The sequence below is a fragment of the Anopheles coluzzii genome, chromosome 2, assembly GCF_943734685.1.
Source record: "Anopheles coluzzii chromosome 2, AcolN3, whole genome shotgun sequence".
In the NCBI taxonomy this organism is placed as follows: Eukaryota; Metazoa; Arthropoda; class Insecta; order Diptera; family Culicidae; genus Anopheles; species Anopheles coluzzii.
The window spans coordinates 116649829-116672517 of NC_064670.1; the positions used below are offsets into that span (position 1 = coordinate 116649829).

The following is a 22689-nucleotide window of genomic DNA, read 5'->3' on the forward strand; positions in this document are numbered from 1 at the left end:
AACATATTTGATACGCCACGCATTTGTTAAAACAACTGAAAAATTAGTATGACACGTTGGCCAACATTCATAAAGCGTACAAATAGGTACAAACAACGTTCCATCCAAACACACATGGCCTGTGCTTTTGGAAGCGCGCTGTACGATATGGTGTGATATCGGTGATGATATCGATGATGCTAATTCGATGGCAGCATCGCTCGATCAAACTTAATTTATTTTTACAAACTCAATCCTGCGCTAGGTGATACCGAAGAGTGGGGGGAGCTAACACTTACAAAACACTATTTTACCTTTGCGCGCCCTACCGCTCCTATGTAAACGCTTTCTTTTGGCCGTTACTTTCTTTCAACACACCGTGATCCTTAATGATGTGTTCCCTGATAACCGAATATTTGAACGACCGCTTGCACAATGGGCACACTTTCATAAAGTGTTTTTTCTGATGGATCATCAGATCGTAGTGCTTGTCGAACGTTTCATTGCAGGTGCTGCAAATGTATACCGCTTTCGTCCCCGTCCGTTTCGTTGCGTCGGGTGTGATTGGCAGCTTTGCGGCAGCACGGCCCGTGTCGCTTCCGGGCGTAAGGCGTGTCCCTGTCGCGGATGGCACCAAAACTTCCGACAGTATTTCTACATCGCTATCGTTATCGTTTGTTTCGCAATCGATAAAAATGATATCCTCTAATGCAGCTTTTCCGCTTTTGCCAGTAGCAGCAGCAGCAGCAGCAGTAGAGACTGGGGTGACTGGAGCGCGCACCGGTGTGCTTTCCCGCAGCGGTGGCGAAAACGGATCATGGCCTTCTTCAATCGTTTCCACTTCCAGCTGCAGCCCAGATTCGTCTAGGATGTGTTGTTCGTAGTCTTCCTGGAATTCATCCTCACTGCCGGACACAATTTCTACTACATTCGCTTGCGCTTTCCCCCCCGTGGAGACGATGGTTTGGGGAGCTTCGTTAGCAATGCCATGCTTGGCTGAGGCCAGCGCTTCTTGCAGCTTCTGCTGGTTTGCCAACACCAGATTGCTGTATGAGTGAAACGCTTGTACCGACTGGAAGCAGGCACTGCATACATTCATCGGTAGGCCTATTTGGTTCGTTACCTAAAAGCATAGTTAATGTTAAAGCCTATGGCCGCTAAAAACCATGCTACTGGTGCATCCCTTCTTACCGGAAATGGAAAAACATTCCTCATTATGGTGGCTAGCGGCTCGTCAATGATGGTTGTGCTATGGTTTCCAAATTTGGTGCCCAAGCAGAGCCGGCAGTTGGCTATGTATCTCGTCGGAAAGGGAATATCGTTGAGCAGGCGCGTCTGTACCTGTTTTACGCGCTCGTGGCAACTAGGCAAAGGAACAAGGGGTGGCGGTATCATTGTACCAACCGGAACACTCTTAGTACCACTCATCTTGTGTGCCAACTGCAATCAATGGCCCAAAATGCTGTTGTTGCTCTGTCCTTGCAGGGGCTTCCCGAAGTCACGTTCAAAGAATCCTTGGTTTTTTTAGTGCTGATTATATTCGCCTTTTCCACTTTCCCTCAACATTTCATTATTGTATTATGAAATGTTTCACCTGAAACAGAGCTAAAGCAAAGAGTGTGTTGAACGAAAAATTGAAACAAACGTAGAATTGTTGTTTACCTCGCCATCAAGCTGGTTGGCTTTGTTTTGATTCCACATTTGACATTTGGGAGGGAAACTGCTGCTCGAATGGTACTCGAATGGTGCAGTAATGGAATTTAGCCGCTGCTACCCGCTGAACATGAGTGATGGGCAAATAACCATCGTTCTCGGAGTCGAATCCAATATCGGATCTGGCTCAGTCTGAAGAGTACGAGAGTCCGAACGAGTAGGGCAATATTTAAAAAAATAAATAAATTAAGCTGAGTTTGCCTCGTAACTCGACTGGTCTCGTCGGACTCGTTTCAAGTTTTCAGAAATAGACCACACTTTTCCGGCCTCTTGCGACTTAGCTACTTACTAACTTACTCATCCGGCGCTACAACCGCTTTGCGGTCTTGGCCTGCCTCAAGAGTGTCCGAAACCGCTCACGGCCTCACGACTTCGTCTGCCAGTCCGTTTTCCCGGCCTTAATGGCGGACGCCTCCACACCATCTTGCCACGTCGGTTTGGGCCTACCACGACTGGCGAGCTTGATGCGCTGCACGACAGTGAGGTCGCCATACATCTCGTATAGCTCGTCATTATAACGACTCCTCCATTGCCCTTCCACACCTACGGGGCCAAGTATTCTTCTGAGCATCTTCTTCTCGAAGTCGGCTAAGAGGGTTTCGTCAGATTTGGACAGTGGCGTATGTGAGTACCGGTACTATATAGGTGCCTGGTTCGTTCGTCGCTACAGGTTCTTTGAGGTGAACTGATTTTTCAGGCTGTAGAATGACCGATTTGCAGCTAGCATCATGGCACGCAACGCAGCTACCATGCTATTGTCGTTACTGACCTTTGACCTTTAAAAATAGGTGAATTTTGGGACGATTTCAAAAGTGCGTTCACCTATCTGTACGTCACGCCTCCGTAGGTTTGGATTATTTATTGGTAGGAGCGCTAATGTTGCCACCATGTGTTTGGTATTTGTCTCGTTTATCTGCAATCCGAGATTCCCTGCCGCCTGCTCGATCCCTTGGTAGGCTTCAGCTACATAGGAGAGCCACAAACCAATGTGTTATGTTTGATAATTTTGCTTTTATTCAAACACTTATAACATACATAATAAATAAGATACACAATTAACAATCACAATGAACACTTTTAAATGATATACTGCACGGGCCGCGCACTAGCCGCACCGAGCGCTCCTGCTCGATCGGTTCGCTTACACACTCTAATCTTGCGCTCGGCACACACTAAGCCTTGCGCTGCTTAGTGTGTGCGACAGTGTGCGTCCTTCTGGCCGTTGACCGGTGACAGCGCAACTGCCACGGCAAGTCCAGGGGTCGGTACGCACAGCTGCCCACAACAAGTAGGATAGGACCGAAGAATATATCGTCGTTGTATAGCAGTAGAAAAAAAAAACAATTTTAAACGCTGTTAAAAATAATGATTTTATGATTTTATATGTTTTATTTACTTTTCCCATCAACCACTACGTTTCCCTGTAACCAGTTTCACGGCGTTTTTACATCTAATGTGAAAAAACTTTTTTACTTGTTCTGATGATGCATTTAGGCCGTTTGACGCACCTAACCTTGCAAACAGTTCTAGTATATTTGAATTATGTTTGAAAGCTATTTTTTCACCTGTTCCGGTCCAACATACACCGGCGAAGAAGCGTCTGCGAAACAGAATGTCAAACGATTTTTTCATCAAACGATCGGGCCTTGACTCTCCCGTTTCATACTGTATGTAACTGACGATCTGCTTCATGTACTCTTTGTCTTCCAGTCGACGATTAAGCTCTGCTATCTCTGGTTCGCTGGTACATTGCCTGAGATCGAGTTTTGCAGGTACATTGCAGCTACTTGCACCCGAATTGAATCGAACAAATCGCATTGGTGCTTTGAGATTACGTTTCTTTTGTACATTTCTGAAATCTGTATCCTGAGCTTGTTCTACACTTTCTTCTACACTTTTACACGGTGTATCACCTATGCTATCGCGCAAAATGTTCTCTTCGTGCAGTTCTGTATCACCGTTAGAATTTGCTTCATCCGTTGTTCCGCTTGACGGATTGTAAAACTTTACTCGTTGTTTTACATAGGTAAGGCGATGTTTAAAATAAGCAGCAACTTTAATTCCTGGCAGTTTTATTCCTTCCGACGCACCCAACCTACCGAACAGCTCCAGAAACTTTGAATGTTGCTTCAATGAGTGTCGATTATCTGCACGCCAGTTGCAGGTCGCAAAGAAATGCTTATCAACCAACATGTCCAACGACTTATTCATCAGGAGATCTGCCCTGGGTTCTTTTGTCTCATACTGCAAATACTTTATGACTTGCTTTGTAAAATCTTCATCTTCTAGTCGACGATTAAGCTCGATGAGCTCTGGAAGGCTTCTAATTTGCTTGAGTTTCAGCGGACAACAATTATTACGTGCCTGAATAAGAACTTCTCGCATCGATGGATGAATTCTACGCCGTTTCTTCAATCGTTGTGCGAAAGTAGAAACTTGGGCTTGTATGGCGTTTTCTTCTCCACTTTTTGGTGCCAGGTTGCGTAGGATCGCCTCCACTTGGTTTTCTGATGGCAATTCATCGCTCTGGAATTCGCCTTCTAATGATTCTTGAGCTCGTCGTCTTGCGAGTTGTATTTTCACGATAAAGAAGCTCTGGATTTTACCTGCCAATTTTTTTCCTTTCGGCGTATCCAACCTATTGAACAGCTCATGAATTTTCAAATGATGTTGCAGAGGTATTTTTCCCTCCACATTGCGCCAGTCACAGGATGCAAGGAAGTCCACGTCAAACAGAATGTCCATCGACTTATTCATCAAGTCAACCCAACTTGATTCTTCCGCTATATGTTGAAAGCAGTTTATCAGCTGCTGCATAAATTTATCGTCTTTTAATCGACGGTTCATTGCTATTAGCTCCGATTCGCTACTGATTTGCTTGAGTTCAAACCAGATACTATGCACTGGACAGAAGTTAAGCGGACGATCGAAAAATCTACATTTTATTGGAACATTCCGTTTAGATTGTTTCTTCGGTTTTTCCTTGACAAGTGAATCTTGCACAAGTGTTTCGCTATCTGCGACACTATCAGGTGACGGATCTGTTAACATTTCTTCCTTAACCTCCAATTGTAAGTTGATCCCAGCATCAGGATTTATCTCGAGTGGGTTTGTTGTTTCCTTAAATAGTGGGTCCATCCCAGCATCAGAGTTTAGCTCGAATAGATCAATTGCCTCTTCTTCTAGCTTGAAATCGGGAATTTCGTCGATGACATCGAATACAATATCTTCAGTAGTTGCCAATGGGTCGGAACCTTCTTGTTCATCGTCTTTTTCTATTTTTATCAACAAATCCGTATCAATCGGAGCCTCCGATTCCTCACGGAGATCGTTCTCTTGTGGTTCTTGTGTCGAGACCGGATTTTCTCTACATTCCACACCATCATTATTTTGTACCGGACGTATTACATCCGGTAAGGTTGCTAACAGCCTATTCTGATTTTCCAACACCTGTCTGCTGTATATGTAAAATGCCTCCACCGTCTTTATGCATTCGGTGCATACATTCATCGGAAGACCTACCCGGTTCTCTATCTGAAATTAAAATGACTGCTGAATCACAATCAATCAAACCGTAGCGAGAGCACAACATCATACTTACCATCACTGGGAATACCTGTCTCATCATGTTGATTAACGGTGCGTCAATAATGGTTGTACATCTGGTTCCAAAATGTGTACCCAAGCAGAGCCGGCAGTTGGCTATGTAGCTGACCGGAACGGGGATCTCGTTAACCAGATGCTGTTGTACCTGTTTCGTTTGCGCGTGCAAAGACACAGGGGATGGAGGCACTACTACACTACCTGGAACACTACTAGTGCCACTCATGTTGTGTAACAACTGCAATCAAGGGCCAACAATGCTGCTTTCAATAGTCACTATAGAAGAATCCTTGGTATTTCGTACTGATAATACTCGCCTTTGCATCAATGCGTTTCCTTTCGCTTTATTCTTTAATATTATTTGAAATTCTTCTATTTTAGCGGGGAAGGATGTATCCTCCTATGTTTGCGACCCCATACTCAGAGGCTTACTTTCTCATTTTTAATATGTTGACTATCCAGAGTCTTATGTCTATTATTCAAAATTAAAACAAATGTAGAATTATTCCAATTATCGCCATCGACTTGGTTGGGTTTGTTTTGATTCCTCATTTGGCATTTGGGAGGTAAACTGTTCTGCTGCTCGAATGGTGCTCGAATGGTGCAGCATGGATATCAGCAATTGCTAGCCGCTGAACAGTAGTGATGGGCAAATACTCATTGTTCCCGGAGTCGAATCCGATTCCGAACTGACTCGGCGTCAGATTTGGAGAGATTCTGGTTTTTTCGAGTGGGTGGGTGTAGTGTAAAATGGTTCAGTCTGAAGAGTGTTATTATCTAAGTACGTGTAGAGGAATATTAAAAAAATAATAATAATTTACTCGGACTCGCCTGCCTTCGGACTCGTTTTTACTAGCTGGACGCGACCGGAATTCGGATATTAATCCGGAGTCTTATTCAGTTTTCAAAGCCGAAATTCAGAGTAGACACATCACATCCCACTCCTAATTACTCATCATGAACATTCCCTAACTCATCTTCTGTTCGTTCCAATTGCTCAAATACTCCTTTATTCTACAAAATCCTCCATGTAAATAATTTTGTAGTTGAACAGTTTGGCCATTGTCCAGCCATATACTAGGTACCTATTTTGGAAATGTATCATCCTATAGGTCCGAAGAATATATCGTCGTTGTATCTTCTTTTTCTTTTTCTTCTTTGACACAACATCCGCTGTCGATCAAAGCCTGCCGGTACCACTACTGGGGTTGGCTTTCAGTGACTTATTTACAGGGTTTTCCAAGTCAGTTTCGAATGTAAACATTGTTATTCACTGCATCCAAAATGTTTTCCAACAGCTATCAAATGATATATTTGCTACAAAATGATAATTCAGTTTTTACACATGATTTTCAACACATAACAAAGATCTGTCAAACTCAATCCAGCTTGAGCCGTGTTGAAAATCATGTTGTAGATTTTAAAAATTACTATGATTGAAATGAAATAAATGTCAGATCGACGTGGGACAACATTTTGCATGTGGTGAATAACAATGTTTCCATTCGACACTGGCTTGGAAAACCCTGTATTATCATAGCAGGATAGTCCGTCCTACATATGTGGGCTCGTTCCATTCGGGACTTGAATCCATGACGGGCATGTTGTTAAGTTGTACGAGTTGACGACTGTACCACCAGACCGGCCCCCACCATCGTCGTTGTATAGCAGTAGAACAAACAACTTTCAAGTGCTGTTGAAATTACCTTGACGGCTTTTTCACATTTATATGATTTTATATGTTTTATTTACTCTTCCCATCAATCACTACAATTCCCTGTTTCATGTTCCATTGCTTCCGCCGCCGACGCGTTGACTGTCGTTGAAGTCAGTCGTCGCTTTGCGTTCCGAAATTTAATAATAAAAAATCTTTTTATTTGTTCTGATGATGCGTTCATACCTTTTGACGCACCTAACCTTTTAAACAGTTCGAGGATGTTTAAATTAGGTTCTAAAGCTATTTTACCATTTCTTCCCAACCAACTTACGCCGGTAAAGAAATGTTTATCAAACAGAATGTCAAGCGTTTTTTTCATCAGCAGATCTGGCCTTGATTCTCCAGTTTCAAACTGTATGTAACTGATGATCTGCTTCATGTACTCTTCGTCTCCCAGTCTCTGGTTGAGCTCTGTTATCTCTGGTGCGCTGGTAATTTGTTTGATATCGAGCTTGCAGCAAGTTGCACCCGAATTAAATCGAACAAAGCGCATCGGTGCTTTGATATTACGTTTCTTCAGCTTATCTTTGAAATTTGGATCCTGAGCTTGTTCTACACTTTCCTCTACACTTGTACACGGTGGACCATCTTTACCATCGCGCAAAATGTCTTCTACTTGCAGTTCTGTATCACTGTTAGAATTTGCTTCATCCATTGTTCCGCTTGATGAATTGTAAAACTTTGCTCGTCGTTTAACAAAGCTAAGTCGAAGTTGGAAATAAGCACCAACTTTAAATCCTGGCAGTTTCATTCCTTCCGAAGCACCTAATCTACTAAAGAGCTCCAGAAACTTTGAATGTTGCTTCAAAGAGTTACGAACATCTCCACGCCAGTTACAGGTTGCAAAGAAATGCCTATCTACCAACATGTCCAACGACTTATTCATCAGGAGATCTGCCCTGGGTTCTTTTGTCTCATACTGCAAATACTTTATGATTTGTTTGGTGAACTGTTCATCTTCTAGTCGACGATTAAACGCACTGAGTTCTGGAAGGCTCTTAATTTGCTTGAGTTTGAGCGAACAACAATGACTTAGTGGCTGTATAAGAACTTCTCGCACCGATGGATAAATTCTACGACGTTTCTTCGATTGGTGTGTGGAAGCAGAATCTTCAGCTTGTCTGGCGTTTTCTTCGCCACTTTTTGGTACCAGATTGCGTAGGATCGCCTGCACTTGGTCCTCTGATGGCAATTCATCGCTTTGCAATTCGCCTTCTAATGATTCTTGAGCTCGTCGTCTTGCGAGTTGTATTTTCAGGGTAAAGTATCTCTGAATTTTATACGCTGCCATTTTTTGTCCTTCCGGTACACCCAACCTATTGAACAGCTCGTGAATTTTCGAATGGTGTTGCAGAGCTATTTTTCCCTCCCGATCGCGCCAGCCACAGGATGCAAGGAAATCCAGTTCAAACAGAATGTCGAACGATTTATTCATCAAGTGAACCGAAATTGACTCTTCCGTTATATGTTGCAAGCAGTTAATCAGCTGCTGCATAAATACATTGTCTTTTAATCGACGGTTAAGCTGTATTAGCTCTGGTTCGCTGCTTATTTGCTTGAGTTCAAACCAGATACTATGCACTGGACAGAAGTTAAGTGGACGATTGAACACTCTGGATCCTGAAGGTACATTCCGTTTAGATTGTTTCTTTGGTTTTACCTTGACAAGTGAATCTTGCACAAGTGTTTGGCTATCTGCGATACTATCAGGTGACGGATCTGTTAACATTTCTTCCTTAACCTCCAATTGTAAGTTGATCCCAGCATCAGGATTTATCTCGAGTGGGTTTGCTGTTTCCTTCAATAGTGGGTCCATCCCACCAGCATCAGAGTTTAGCTCGAATAGATCAATTGCCTCTTCTTCTAGCTTGAAATCGGGAATTTCGTCGATGACATCGAATACAATATCTTCAGTAGTTGCCAAAGGGTCGGAACCTTCTTGTTCATCGTCTTTTTCTATTTTTATCAACAAATCCGTATCAATCGGAGCCTCCGGTTCCTCACGGAGATCGTTCTCTTGTGATTTTTGTGTCGAGACCGGATTTTCTCTACATTCCACACCATCATTATTTTGTACCGGACGTATTACATCCGGCAAGGTTGCCAACAGCTTGTTCTGATTGGCCAACACCTGACTGCTGAACACGTAAAATGTCTCCACCGTCTTTACGCATTCAGTGCACACATTCATCGGTAGCCCTATCTGGTTCGCTATCTAAAATGAAAATGATTGTTGCACCAATCAAATCGTGACAAAAGCATCATCCTACTTACCACGATGGGAAACACCTGCTTCATCATGGAGATTAACGGCTCGTCAATAATGGTTGTACATCTGTTTCCAAATTGGGTACCCAAGCAGAGCCGGCAGTTGGCTATGTAGCTCGTGGGAATGGGGATCTCGTTGACCAGACGTTGTTGTACATGATTCACTTGGTCGTGACAATCAGGCATAGGCACAAGGAGTGGCGGAACTAATACACCAGCCGGAACACTACTAGTATCACTCATCTTGTGAATCAACTGCAATCAAGGTGCTCTCTTATGTCTATTATTCATAATTAAAATAAATGTAGAATTATAGTGTTTACCTCGCCATCGAATAGGTTGAGTTTGTTTTGATTCCACATTTGGCATTTGGGAGGGAAACTGCTCGAATGGTACTCGAATGGTGCAGCATGGAATTAAGCAGTTGCTAGCCGCTGAACAGTAGTGATGGGCAAATACTCATCGCTCCCGGAGTCGAATCCGATTCCGAACTGACTCGGAGTCAGATTCGGAGAGATTCTGTTTTTTTCGACTGGGTGGGAGTGGTGATGAATGGTCCAGTCTGAAGAGTCCGTATGTGTAGAGGAATATTTAAGAAAAAATAATAATTTATGTGAGTGGTGGGCGTGGTTGGCTCGGACTCCAGATCCGGACATGATCGAACTCAACAGGAATCGAACAAATCGCCGGACTCGACCGAAATCATCTTCTGTACGTTCCCATCGCTCAAATACTATTTTATTCCACAGTTTACCTACAACTAAATAACATTGTAGCTAAACTAGATTTACCAATTTGAGCCATGTCCAATTTTGGAAACCTATTTTGGACAAGTACCTTCCTTTAGGACCGAAGAATACATCGTCGTAACATATTCTTCTTTGGCACAACAACCGCTGTCGTTCAAGGCCAGCCTCAACCACTGGAGGGCTTGATATTTGATGTTTATATGTTAAATTCAACGGGCCTTATGTGGCCCTCTCGAAGCGGTGTTACATAAAAGTTATACACAATTATGGACCTGAACTTAAACGCAGTAAATATAAATTAACGTTGAGTAGGCCGCACTGCTAGACTTTCAGTGACTTATTGATAGCCAATAGCAGGATAGTCAGTCCTACGTATGTGGGCTCGTTCCTTGCGGGGCTTGTACTCATGGCGGGAATGTTGTTAAGTCGTTCGAGTTGACGACTGTACTACGAGACCGGCCGTCGTCGTTGTTTAACAGTAGAAAAAACAACTTTCAAGCGCTATTGAAATGAACTTGACGACTTTTTCACATTTATATGATTTATTTTATTTTATTTACTCTTCCCATCAATCACTACGATTTCCTGTTGCATGGCTTCCGCAGCCGACGCACTGTTGACTGTCTTTGAATTCGCTCGTCGCTTTGCGTGTCTAAATTTAGTATTAAAAAACCTTTCTATTTGTTCTGATGATGCGTTCACACCATTTGACGCACCTAACCTTTTAAACAATTCGAGGATGTTTAAATAATGTTCTAAAGCTATTTTATTACATTTTCCGGTCCAACTTACGCCGACAAAGAAACGTCTATCAAACAGAATGTCAAGCGTTTTTTTCATCAGCGGATCTGGCCTTGATTCTCCAGTTTCAAACTGTAAGTAACTGACGATCTGCTTCATGTATTCTTCGTCTCCCAGTCGACGATTAAGCTCTGCCATCTCTGGTTCGCTGGTAATTTGTTTGATATCGAGCTTGCAGCAAGTTGCACCCGAATTGAATCGAACAAAGCGCATCGGTCCTTTGAGATTACGTTTCTTCAGTGGATCTTTGAAATGTATCTCTTGAGCTTGTTCTACACTTTCTTCTACACTTGTACACGGTGTATTACCTATGCTATCGCGCAAAATGTCTTCTTCTTGCAGTTCTGTATCACTGTTAGAATTTGCTTCATCCATTGTTCCGCTTGATGTATTGTAAAACTTTTCTCTTCGTTTTACATAGCTAAGTCGAAGTTGGAAATAAGCACCAACTTTAAATCCTGGCAGTTTTGTTCCTTCCGAAGCACCTAATCTACTAAACAGCTCCAAAATCTTTGAATGTTGTTTCAATGAGTTTCGAGCATCTCCACGCCAGAGGCAGGTTGCTAAGAAATGCCTATCTACCAGCATGTCCAACGATTTATTCATAAGGAGATCCGGCCTTGGTTCTTTCGCCTCGTACCGCAAATACTTTATGACTTGCTTCATGAACTCTTCATCTTCTAGTCGACGATTAAACTCGATGAGCTCTGGAAGACTTCTAATTTGCTTGAGTTTCAGCGAACAACAGTTACGCTTAGGATGAATAAGAACTTCTTGGACCGATGGATACATTTTACGTCGTTTTTTCAATCGGTGTGTGGAAGTAAAATCTTCAGCTTGTAGGGCGTTTTCTTCTCCACTTGTAGGTACCAGATTGCATAGGATCGCCTGCGCTTGGTCCTCTGATGGCAATTCATCTAATGATTCTTGAGCTCGTCGTCTTGCGAGTTGTATTTTCACGACAAAGTATCTCTGAATTTTATATGCTGCCATTTTTTGTCCTTCGGGTACACCCAACCTATTGAACAGCTCATGAATTTTGGAATGGTGTTGCAGAGGTATTTTTCCCTCCACATTGCGCCAGCCACAGGATGCAAGGAAATCTACGTCAAACAGAATGTCCATCGATTTATTCATCAAATGAACCGAAATTGATTCTTCCGCTATATGTCGCAAGCAGTTTATCAGCTGCTGCATAAATACATCGTCTTTTAATCGTCGGTTCATTTCTATTAGCTCCGGTTCACTGCTTATTTGCTTGAGTTCAAACCAGATACTATGCACTGGACAGAAGTTAAGTGGACGATTGAACACTCTGGATCCTGGAGGTATATTCCGTTTAGATTGTTTCTTCGGTTTTACCTTGACAAGTGAATCTTGCACAAGTGTTTCGCTATCTGCGACACTATCAGGTGACGGATCTGTTAACATTTCTTCCTTAACCTCCAATTGTAAGTTGATCCCAGCATCAGGATTTATCTCGAGTGGGTTTGTTGTTTCCTTCAATAGTGGGTCCATCCCAGCATCAGAGTTTAGCTCGAATAGATCAATTGCCTCTTCTTCTAGCTTTAAATCGGGAATTTCGTCGATGACATCGAATACAATATCTTCAGTAGTTGCCAATGGGTCGGAACCTTCTTGTTCATCGTCTTTTTCTATTTTTATCAACAAATCCGTATCAATCGGAGCCTCCGGTTCCTCGCGGAGAACGTTCTCTGGTGGTTCTTGTGTCGAGGCCGGATTTTCTCTGCATTCCACATCATTATTATTTTGAACCGGACGTATTACATCCGGCAAGGTTGCCAACAGCTTGTTCTGATTGGCCAACACCTGACTGCTGAACATGTAAAATGTCTCCACCGTCTTTACGCATTCGGTGCACACATTCATCGGTAGCCCTATCTGGTTCGCTATCTAAAATGAAAATAATCATTTAACCAATCAAATCGTGACAAAAGCATCATCCTACTTACCACGATGGGAAACACCTGCTTCATCATGGAGATTAACGGCTCGTCAATAATAGTTGTACATCTGTTTCCAAATTGGGTACCCAAGCAGAGCCGGCAGTTGGCTATGTAGCTCGTGGGAATGGGGATCTCGTTGAACAGGCGTGCCTGTACCTGTTTCGCTCGTGCGTGACAATTAGGCAAAGGCACAAGGGGTGGCGGGACAAGTCTACCAACCGGAACGCTACTAGTACCACTCATCTTGTGTACCAACTGCAATCAGAGGACCAAAATGTTGTTTTTGTTTGTCCTTGTTGGGAATTCATGTAGTTGCGCTCAAGGAATCCGCGTAGTTGGCAACGGGTAGCTCTCTATTTCTCACACATGTTACCAATTGTAGAACGTTTCGTCTAAAATTAGCAAAATTGTAGCCGCGTTAAGCAAATAATCAAAACAAATCTGGAATTATTGTTTACCTCGACATCACCCCCTGTGCAAAGCGACGGAAGAAATCATTCCCTTTCGCGCATTTTCTCAGGCCTTCTTTTTTCCTCCAACGGCAAATTTGTCGAGCAGCGTTTCGAGCTACCCGTCCCTGGCTCCGCTTCCTACCCCTCGCCTGAGCACGCTGCTGAAGGATGTGGATGTTTGGATGTGTTGGTGCGTCAGACGGCCAATCGCTGTCAGCCGTCGTCCGTGCTTTTTCCCTCCATAGCGCTATCTCTTTCACGCGTGTGGTCAATGCTCGCGAGCTGTTGTGGCGCTTAAAAAAAACCGTTAACAAACATTGCGGCGCTGCATTTGATTTTTCACAAATCAAACCAAAAAAGCGCAATGAGTTCAATCGCTGCAATGTAAAAATGACTAAGGAATCGCTATCTCACGCTGGAGGGTTGGCTGAGCAACGCGCAGAACCCTATTTCGAAGTAGCGCACGCAACACAGGTGGCCATGGCCGTGCATAGGAAAGCTTAAACCAAATTACATAAAGCTTAAGTTTATGAGACACTATGATTTTCCTTTTATATGTTGTAGATTGCACAGATATGCTGAGTCGTATGCGCATGGGTGTGAGTGTGCGTGTGTGTGCACAACTGTCGCCGAATGTGTTTTCTTCCGGAATGTTATGATCCATCGGTCAAAGAAAGGAAGGTGTTCATGACGGTGTTTTTTTTATTGTGGAGCTGCATCCTTCCCCCTGCCTGCAGCGTATGCATCGGGCAGGATACAGTGTGCCAGTATGCAAGTTGCCCGCTGGATAGGAGCGGGCCCGCGGCACCGCCATCATTCCGCACATCTTAACAGCATGCCCGTCGTGGGTTCTAACCGCGTATGAACCGTCCGCCGTAGCAAGAGGTGACTATCCGGCTACGTGGTACTCAAGTCCTGAAAAGGCCGACATGATCGCGTTGGCTATTACGCCAATAATAATAATAAAAAGAACTTAGCGTAGCAGTCCACACCCGGGTAAGAGTTTATCTTGACTTTGTTGCTGCCGTGTTACCGCTGTGACGCGACAAATGCACGGAATGCACTCGACCAAAACATGAACCTACCGATCCGAACCCATTCCAAGGCACGGCGTCATGATACCGACTCAAAACCAACAAGCCACCAGATTCTGGACGGACAGGTGCAGTACAATACGCGCGTAATAAACCAAACCAGAATTCTCTTTTGTATGAATTCAATTCAAGTTTTGTTTCCACTTGCGTCCGCTAGCGGAATTGGAAAGAAATGTGTAACATATCACATGCACGTTTGCTTCGATCGTTTGTCTTTTTAATACCCCCAACAGCAGAACTGGTCGCAAAGATGGTGGTGCCAATTAAATGGTTGTATTGTCTCCTAGGTAGCGGTAATCGACCGGGCGGCGTACAGTGCGTTTTCTGAGAATGCATGGAGTGTGTAGACGCAGCCGGTGACAATGCACGCATCAGAATCAAACAGTTTTGGGGTTCCCGCACGCACACACACACACACTCGCACGCACGCATGCACGCGCGTACGCGAGAACGCACCCCCGAACGCGCGTACACGAACGATCGATTTCCGCTACCTTATGGGTAGAATTGCTGGCTTAACTTGTAGCGCATCCTCATCCAAAGCACCGGGAGGGAAGGGGGATCGCGGCATGATAGAGTGGACGATCACTTTCCCCGCGCTGTGTGTGTGTCCGTGTGTGTGTGTCGTGGCCAGAAAACTGGAGACAAATTCCGGCACATTGAAAAAAAAAATTTTTTTATTGCCACTATACACCGTGCTACATGATCTTTAGAAGGTCGTTGAAGCATCAAACATGTTCAGATTTAAAAAAATATTAGATCAGTGTTAGACGTTCTCGTACGCTTGTTTGAAATTGGCTTCTTCACCCTCGATTGGCACGGGCATTAAATGGCCTCATCAGCAGCGGCACGAAATAAAATAAACCATCAATACACCGATAACACTTTAAATCCCAAAATGAACCAGCTTCTCCCGCATCGTCAAGGTCACACACGAATAAATAAATGCTAACATCCACCAAATACAATACACAACCGCAATGTACATATATACACCATACACCAACGCATACACACAATCAGCTGACGGCGAAAGGCACGGGCTGAAGCGCAAGTATAAGGCAAGGCAGGGAGGGGAAGGGAGTAAGAGGAAGAAGAGGAAGGAATGGGCGCCAATATTTTTTGAATTTTTCGGCCGTTTTTTTTGCTCCGCCGTCTGAAATAGTTCATCCATTCCTTCAGCAGATGGCGCTCGTTCCGCACCTAAAAACTGCAATAAATGCGCTGGCTATAGCCAGCGCATTTATTGCAGTTTTTAGGTGCGGAACGAGCGCCATCTGCTGAAGGAATGGATGAACTATTTCAGACGGCGGAGCAAAAAAAACGGCCGAAAAATTCAAAAAATATTGGCGCCCATTCCTTCCTCTTCTTCCTCTTACTCCCTTCCCCTCCCTGCCTTGCCTTATACTTGCGCTTCAGCCCGTGCCTTTCGCCGTCAGCTGATTGTGTGTATGCGTTGGTATATATGTACATTGCGGTTGTGTATTGTATTTGGTGGGTATAGCATTTATTTATTGTGTGTGACCTTGACGGTGCGGGAGAAGCTGGTTCATTTTGGGATTTAAAGCGTTATCGGTGTATTGATGGTTTATTTTATTTCGTGCCGCTGCTGATGAGACCATTCGATGCCCCTGCCAGTTGAGGGTGAAGAAGCCTATTTAAAACAAGCGTAGGAGAACGTCTAACACTAATCTAATATTTTTTTAATTTGAACATGTTTCATGCTTCAACGACCTTCTAAGCATCATGAAGCACAGTGTATAGTGACTAAAAAAATATATTTTTCTAATGTGCCGAAATCTTTCTCGAGTTTTTGTGTCTCGACACACACACACACACGCACACAGCGCGGGGAAAGTGACCATTCACTCTATCATGTCGCGATTCCCCACCCCGCCCGGCGCTAGGGATGAGGATGCGCTACATGATAGCTGAACCAGCCTTTCTTCCGATAAGCTAGCCGTAATCGTTCATGCGGGAGGGGGGGGGGGGGGGGGGTTGATGGTGGGTGTGTGCTTGCCTGCGCGCTTTCGTGGGTGCGTGCTTGCGTTCGCGCTTTCGTGGGTGCGTGCTGGCGTGCGCGCTTTCATGCTCGCGGGCACGCGTACGAGCGTGTGTGTGTGCGTGCGTGCGTGCTGGCGTGCGCTCGTTCATGCATGTGTGCGCGCGCGCGCGCGCGTTTGTGTGTGTGTGTGTGTGTGTGTGTGTGTGTGTGTGTGTGTGTGCGAGTTTGCGCGCGCGTGTTTGTATGTGTGCGTGCGTTTGGAAACCCCAAAACTATTTGATTCTGATGCGTACATTTTCATCCGCTGCGGCTACAACGTCCATGCATTTTCGATCTCGCTACCTGAGAGACAACACAACCATTGGCATTGGCATCTTTGCGATCGGCTCTGCTGTTGGGGGTATCAAAAAGACACACGATCAAAGCAAACGTGCGTATGATATGTTGCACATTTATTTCTAATTCTAAGCTAGCGGACGCAAGTGGAAACAACATTTTGAATTGAATCCATACAAAAGAGGAGGATTTGTTTATTACGGTGTGCGTATGGTGCTGCACCAGTCCGTCCAGAATCTGGCGGCTTGCTGGTTTGGAGTAGTTATCATGACGCCGATTGACCGGCAATGCCTTGGAATGGGTTTGGATCGGTAGGTTCATGTTTTAGTCGAGTGCATTCCGTGCATTTGTCGCGCCACAGCAGTAGACCCGGCAGCACCAAAGTCAAAACAAAAACCTTCCCCGAGTGTGGACTGCTATGCTAATTTCTTCTTCTTTTTATTATTATTCTTATTATTGGCGTAATGGCTTACGCGATCATGCCGGTCTTTTCAGGACTTGAGTATAACGTAGCCATATAGTCAGCCCTTGCTACGGCGGACGGTTTATACGCGATTAGAACCCACGACGGGCATGCAGATGTGAGGAATGATGGCGGTGCCGCGGGCCCGCTCCTATCCAGCGTGCAACTTGCATACTTCCACACTGTCTCCTGCTCGATGCATACGCTGCAGGCAGGAGGAAGGATGCACCTCCACGATAAAAAAAACACCGTCATGAACCAGCGGTGGACCTAACGGTAGGCGGACTAGGCGGTCGCCGAAGATTTCTAGTCTGTGATATGCCGTATGTCTACAAGTATTAGCGACAAAGGCCCCCGGAAAGATGATCGTAAGGGTCCCATGGCCACCCCTCTTCCACCGGCAATTTAAGTATACCGTTCAATCTTCCAACAGCTGTGTGCCAGTACCCCCTGCTCCCGGTCATCAGTTACCATTGACAGGGGCCTCAATTCGTCTTTCCGCCTTTCATGAACACCTTCTGTTCTTTGACCGATGGATCATAACATTCCGGAAGAAATTACATTTGGCGACAGTTTTGCATACACACGCACACTCACAACCATGCGCAGGATGCTTAGCATATCTATGTAATTCACAACAAACGAAATCAATAGCTTAGCTTGCGCTCTAGATACCGGCGGAATGAAAAGTTGATGAAAATCAGCGCCGGGCTGAATGTGTTAATGCGAATTAGGGTTCTGCGCGTTGCACAGCAAACCCTCCATCGTGCGCTAGCGATTCCGTAGTCACTTTTACATTGCATCGATTAAACTCATTGCGCTTTTTTGGTTTGATTTGTGAAAATAAAACTTCATCGCCGCAATGTTTGTTAACGGCATTTTTAGGCGCCACAACAGCTCGCGAGCATTGACCACACGCGAGAAAGAGATAGCGCTATGGAGGGAAAAAGCACGGACGACGGCTGACAGCGATTGGCCGTCTGACGCACCAACACATTCAAACCTTCGACAGCGCGCTCAGGCGAGGGGAATGAGGCGGAGCCAGGGACGGGTAGCTCGACGAGCTGCTCGACAAATTTGCCGTTGGAGAGAAAAGGAAGGCATGATGAAATTCTCAGAACTCCATGATTTCTTCCGTCGCTTTGCTCAGCGGGTAAATAAAAAAACAACGGGGCAAAATGGACATCCCGCCATGAATGTCAGCAAAACAATTTCAGAAGCTCAAGATTCACTTTACCCGGCGCTCTAGCACCAATCGAACACGACATCGAACATGAAAAATGTATGGGATTTGACATGTTTGTCTTGTTTGTTTGTTTGTGTCTGACAGTGCACCTCCATATGATTATATGGGTTTGTTCGAGTCGGTTGTCGTGTTCGATTGGTGCCAGAGCGCAGCCTTAGCTGTCAAACGTTGTTGTTTCACCGCACCGATGCTATTTTCAATAGCGCAATTTGATTTTTAAATCGCTCAAGTTGTTTTTTTAGAGGCCTTTCGCATCGTTTCGCAAACGCAAACACTCATTTTTAGATTATATGATTGAGATCAATGCTTTTATTCATTTAAGCATTATATTTATGAAATATTACGTATTTATGGTAAAAATGGCGATTTTCTGTGCAAAAAGCTACATAAACATTGTACATGTTTACATACGCAAGTGCTCGTAGCTTTTTGCACAGAAACACTCATTTTTTACAATAAATACGTAATGTTTCATAAATATAACGCTAGAAATGCACTAAATAATTGATTTGTATACAAATAATCTCAAAATTCGTGTTTGAATTTGCAAAACGATGCGAAAGGCCTCTAAAAAAACAACTTGAGCGATTTGAAAATCAAATTGCGCTATTGAAAATAGCATCGGTGCGGTGAAACAACAACTTTTGACAGCTAAATGGCATCTTGAGCTTCTGAAATTGTTTTGCTGACATTCAATTCTGACTTGTAAAACCCTGTAAATACAAACCCATAACTTCTTCTTCTTCTTCTTCTTCTTCTTCTTCTTCTTCTTCTTCTTCTTTTTTGGCACAACAACCGCTGTCGGTCAAGGCCTGCCTGTACCCACTAGTGAAGTAAGCTAGGCTTTCAGTGACTTATTGTTACCATAGCAGGATAGCCAGTCCTACGTATAGGGGCACGGTCTATTCGGGACTTGAACCCATGACGGGCATGTTGTTACGTCGCAAGAGTTGACGACTGTACCACCAGATCGGCCCTACAACTTACATAGTATTTATAAAACACTTCAATAAATAAATTTTGAGCCTTAGATTTAATCCTTCATGTGTAATAATGCTTAAAATAAAGGGTACCGATTTTATCCCGCGTGCCCATTTTGCCCTGTTTTGCCATAGCAGGCCGTTGAACATTCCACGCAACAACCATCGACCAGCTGATCATGTGTTCGTTGAAATGAATCAAATACTTTTTCACTCCACAACAACTTTCATGTAACTAATATACTAGTAATTAAATTACGAAATAGTAAATTGCTTTTGGAAATTTATCGTTTATAGATCGTATGATACGATTGATATAGATTGTTTTGTTGTTTTATTTACTTGTTCACAACATTTATTTACAAGTTTCTATTCTACACCCTTAGACCCTAAACTTCGGATGAAAGTCGGGCAATTAACTCGTTGTTTCGCTTTAAAAAATTTTCGCTCAAAAAAGCGTCTTACTTGTTCTGATGATGCGTTCACACCATTTGATGCACCCAGCCTTTTAAACAGTTCGAGAATGTTTGAATTATGTCGGAAAGCTATTTTTCCTCTTTGTCCAGTCCAACCCACGCCTGTTAAGAAATGTTTATCAAACAGAATGTCAAGCGATTTGTTCATCAAGAGATCTGGCCTTGTTTCGCCCGTTTCAAACTGTATGTAACTTATGACTTGCTCCCTGAACTCATCATCTTCCAGCCGTTCATTAAATGCTTCTATCTCTGGAGCACTGGTAATTTGCTTGAGCTCGAGTGTACAGCAACTAGCACCAGAATCAAAGCGAACTGATCGCATCGGCGCTTTACTAGTTTTACCACGTTTCTTCGGCTTTTCTCGGAAACATGTATCCTGAGCTTGTTCTACACTTTCTTCTATAGTTCCGCTCGGAGGTCCACCTTCGATTTGATATTGCATGTCCTCTTCATGAAGTTCTGCATCACTCTCATCCATCTCCTTCACTTCATCCACAATTCCACGCGATGAATCGAACGCCTTGGCTCGTCGTTTTCTATAGGTGAGTCTAAGTTGAAAATAACCACGAATTTTGAATAGAGGCAATTTCGTTCCCTGTGACGCACCCAATCTACTAAACAGCTCAAGAAACTTTGAATGATTTTGCAATGATTTCATGCCATCTTCTGCACGCCAGCTGCAGGTTATAAAGAAATGCCTGTCCATCAACATGTCCAACGATTTATTCATAAGGAGATCCGGCCTTGGTTCTTTCGCCTCGTACTGCAAATACTTTATGACTTGCTTCATGAACTCTTCATCTTCTAGTCGACGATTAAACTCGATGAGCTCTGGAAGGCTTCTAATTTGCTTGAGTTTGAGCGAACAACAGTGGCGCTTTGGATGAATAAGAACTTCTCGGACCGATGGATACATTCTACGTCGTTTCTCTGATCGATGTGTGGAAGCAGAATCTTCAGCTTGTCTGGCGGTTTCTTCGCCATTTTTAGATACCAGATTGCGTAGGATCGCCTGCGCTTGGTCCTCTGATGGCAATTCATCGCTCTGGAATTCGCCTTCTAATGATTCTTGAGCTCGTCGTCTTGCGAGTTGTATTTTCAGGGTAAAAAAGCTCTGAATTTTATAAGCTGCCATTTTTTGTCCTTCCGGTACACCCAACCTATTGAACAGCTCGTGAATTTTCGAATGGTGTTGCAGAGGTATTTTTCCCTCCCGATCACGCCAGTCACAGGATGCAAGGAAATCCACGTCAAACAGAATGCCCATCGATTTATTCATCAAGTGAACCGAAATTGACTCTTCCGTTGTATGTTGCAAGCAGTTAATCAGCTGCTCCATAAATACATGATCTTTTAATCGTCGGTTCAGTTCTATCAGCTCAGGCTCGTTGCTTATTTGCTTGAGTTCAAACCAGATACTATGCACTGGACAGAAGTTAAGTGGACGATTGAAAACTCTGGATCCTAGAGATACATTCGGTTTACGTTTTTTCCTCGGTTTCGCCTTGGAACGAGAATCTTGCGCCAGTGTTTCGCTTTCTTCGACGTTATCAGACGGCAGGTCTATTAACATTTCTTCCTTAACCTCCAATTGTAAGTTGATCCCAGCATCAGGACTTATCTCGAGTGGGTTTGTTGTTTCCTTCAGTAGTGGGTCCATCCCAGCATCAGAGTTTAGCTCGAATAGATCAATTGCCTCTTCTTCCAGCTTGAAATCGGGAATTTCGTCGATGACATCGAATACAATATCTTCAGTATTTGCCAATGGGTCGGAACCTTCTTGTTCATCGTCTTTTTCTATTTTTATCAACAAATCCGTATCAATCGGAACCTCCGGTTCCTCACGAAGAACGTTCTCTGGTGGTTCTTGTGTCGAGGCCGGATTTTCTCTACATTCCACACCATCATTATTTTGTACCGGACGTATTACATTCGGCAAGGTTGCCAACAGCTTGTTCTGATTGGCCAACACCTGACTGCTGAACATGTAAAATGTCTCCACCGTCTTTACGCATTCGGTGCACACATTCATCGGTAGCCCTATCTGGTTCGCTATCTGAAATGAAAATGATTATTGCACCAATCAAATCGTGACAAAAGCATCATCCTACTTACCACGATGGGAAACACCTGCTTCATCATGGAGATTAACGGCTCGTCAATAATAGTTGTACATCTGTTTCCAAATTGGGTACCCAAGCAGAGCCGGCAGTTGGCTATGTAGCTCGTGGGAATGGGGATCTCGTTGAACAGGCGTGCCTGTACCTGTTTCGCTCGTGCGTGACAATTAGGCAAAGGCACAAGGGGTGGCGGGACATGTCCACCAACCGGATCACTGTTAGTATCATTCATCTTATGCACCAGCTTACAATCAGGGACTCAAAATGGTGTTCCTGTTAGTCCTTGCAAGGACTTCGCGCAGTTACGCTGGAAAAGTTTTTTGGTAATTATTATCGCTCGCTCTTGCATAAAACCTTACTCTGCCCTACAATTTATTGTTTTGATTCCTCAACTTATTCACCTAAAAGTATCTAAATGATAAACCGCGTTAAGCAAATAACTAAAACAAACGTAAATGTGTTGTTTATCTCGCCATCGAATTGGTTGGGTTTGTTTTGATCACACTTTAGCCTTGTTTCCACGGCGCACTTAATGCTCGAAAATTTCTGTCAAATCAACTTTTGTTTTGAACCCTTTTCGAGCGGTTTTTGCCGTCGGCTGGTTGCTGGATTGTTCGAATATTTGTTTGTAATATTTTAACAGGTGCAGCAAAGTGCTGTGTATTTTTGTATTTAACCGTAGAATTGGCAACCAGATTTACACACGTAAGTTGGTAACCG

The 22689-nt window shown here is 43.9% G+C and overlaps 2 protein-coding genes across 9 annotated transcripts; both read right to left on the bottom strand.

Moving 5' to 3' along the window:
* Nucleotides 1-199: 199 nt before the first annotated feature.
* On the bottom strand, nt 200-9849 carry LOC120948391 (uncharacterized). Of its 6 annotated transcripts, XR_007451922.1 has the most exons (6): nt 9604-9841; nt 9287-9535; nt 8673-9227; nt 1642-4674; nt 1171-1584; nt 200-1102 (listed from the first exon to the last, which is right to left on the bottom strand). XR_007451922.1 is itself a non-coding variant. In XM_040371580.2 (3 exons), exons 2-3 carry the CDS (start codon nt 1405-1407, stop codon nt 314-316), a joined length of 1026 nt encoding a protein of 341 aa, XP_040227514.2. In that variant the 5' UTR covers nt 1408-1584; nt 1642-1926; the 3' UTR covers nt 200-313. The 6 variants fall into 6 exon arrangements, 3 of the variants coding, with proteins under 3 accessions (XP_040227514.2, XP_049461889.1, XP_040220588.2); XR_007451923.1 differs by lacking the exons at nt 8673-9227; nt 9287-9535; nt 9604-9841 and adding an exon at nt 5294-5877 and having other exon boundaries at nt 1642-5226; XR_007451924.1 differs by lacking the exons at nt 8673-9227; nt 9287-9535; nt 9604-9841 and adding an exon at nt 5294-5383 and having other exon boundaries at nt 1642-5241.
* A 710-nt stretch (nt 9850-10559) lies between these two features.
* LOC120948392 (uncharacterized) lies at nt 10560-22657 on the bottom strand. Of its 3 annotated transcripts, none has more exons than XM_040364655.2 (4): nt 22339-22657; nt 21965-22276; nt 21010-21905; nt 10560-11848 (listed from the first exon to the last, which is right to left on the bottom strand). In XM_040364655.2, exons 2-4 carry the CDS (start codon nt 22199-22201, stop codon nt 10582-10584), a joined length of 2400 nt encoding a protein of 799 aa, XP_040220589.2. In that variant the 5' UTR covers nt 22202-22276; nt 22339-22657; the 3' UTR covers nt 10560-10581. The 3 variants fall into 3 exon arrangements, with proteins under 3 accessions (XP_040220589.2, XP_049461891.1, XP_040220591.2); XM_049605934.1 differs by having other exon boundaries at nt 10563-12519; nt 21681-21905; nt 22339-22655; XM_040364657.2 differs by lacking the exons at nt 21010-21905; nt 21965-22276; nt 22339-22657 and adding an exon at nt 12804-15561 and having other exon boundaries at nt 10563-12744.
* Between the last annotated feature and the right edge of the window lie 32 nt (nt 22658-22689).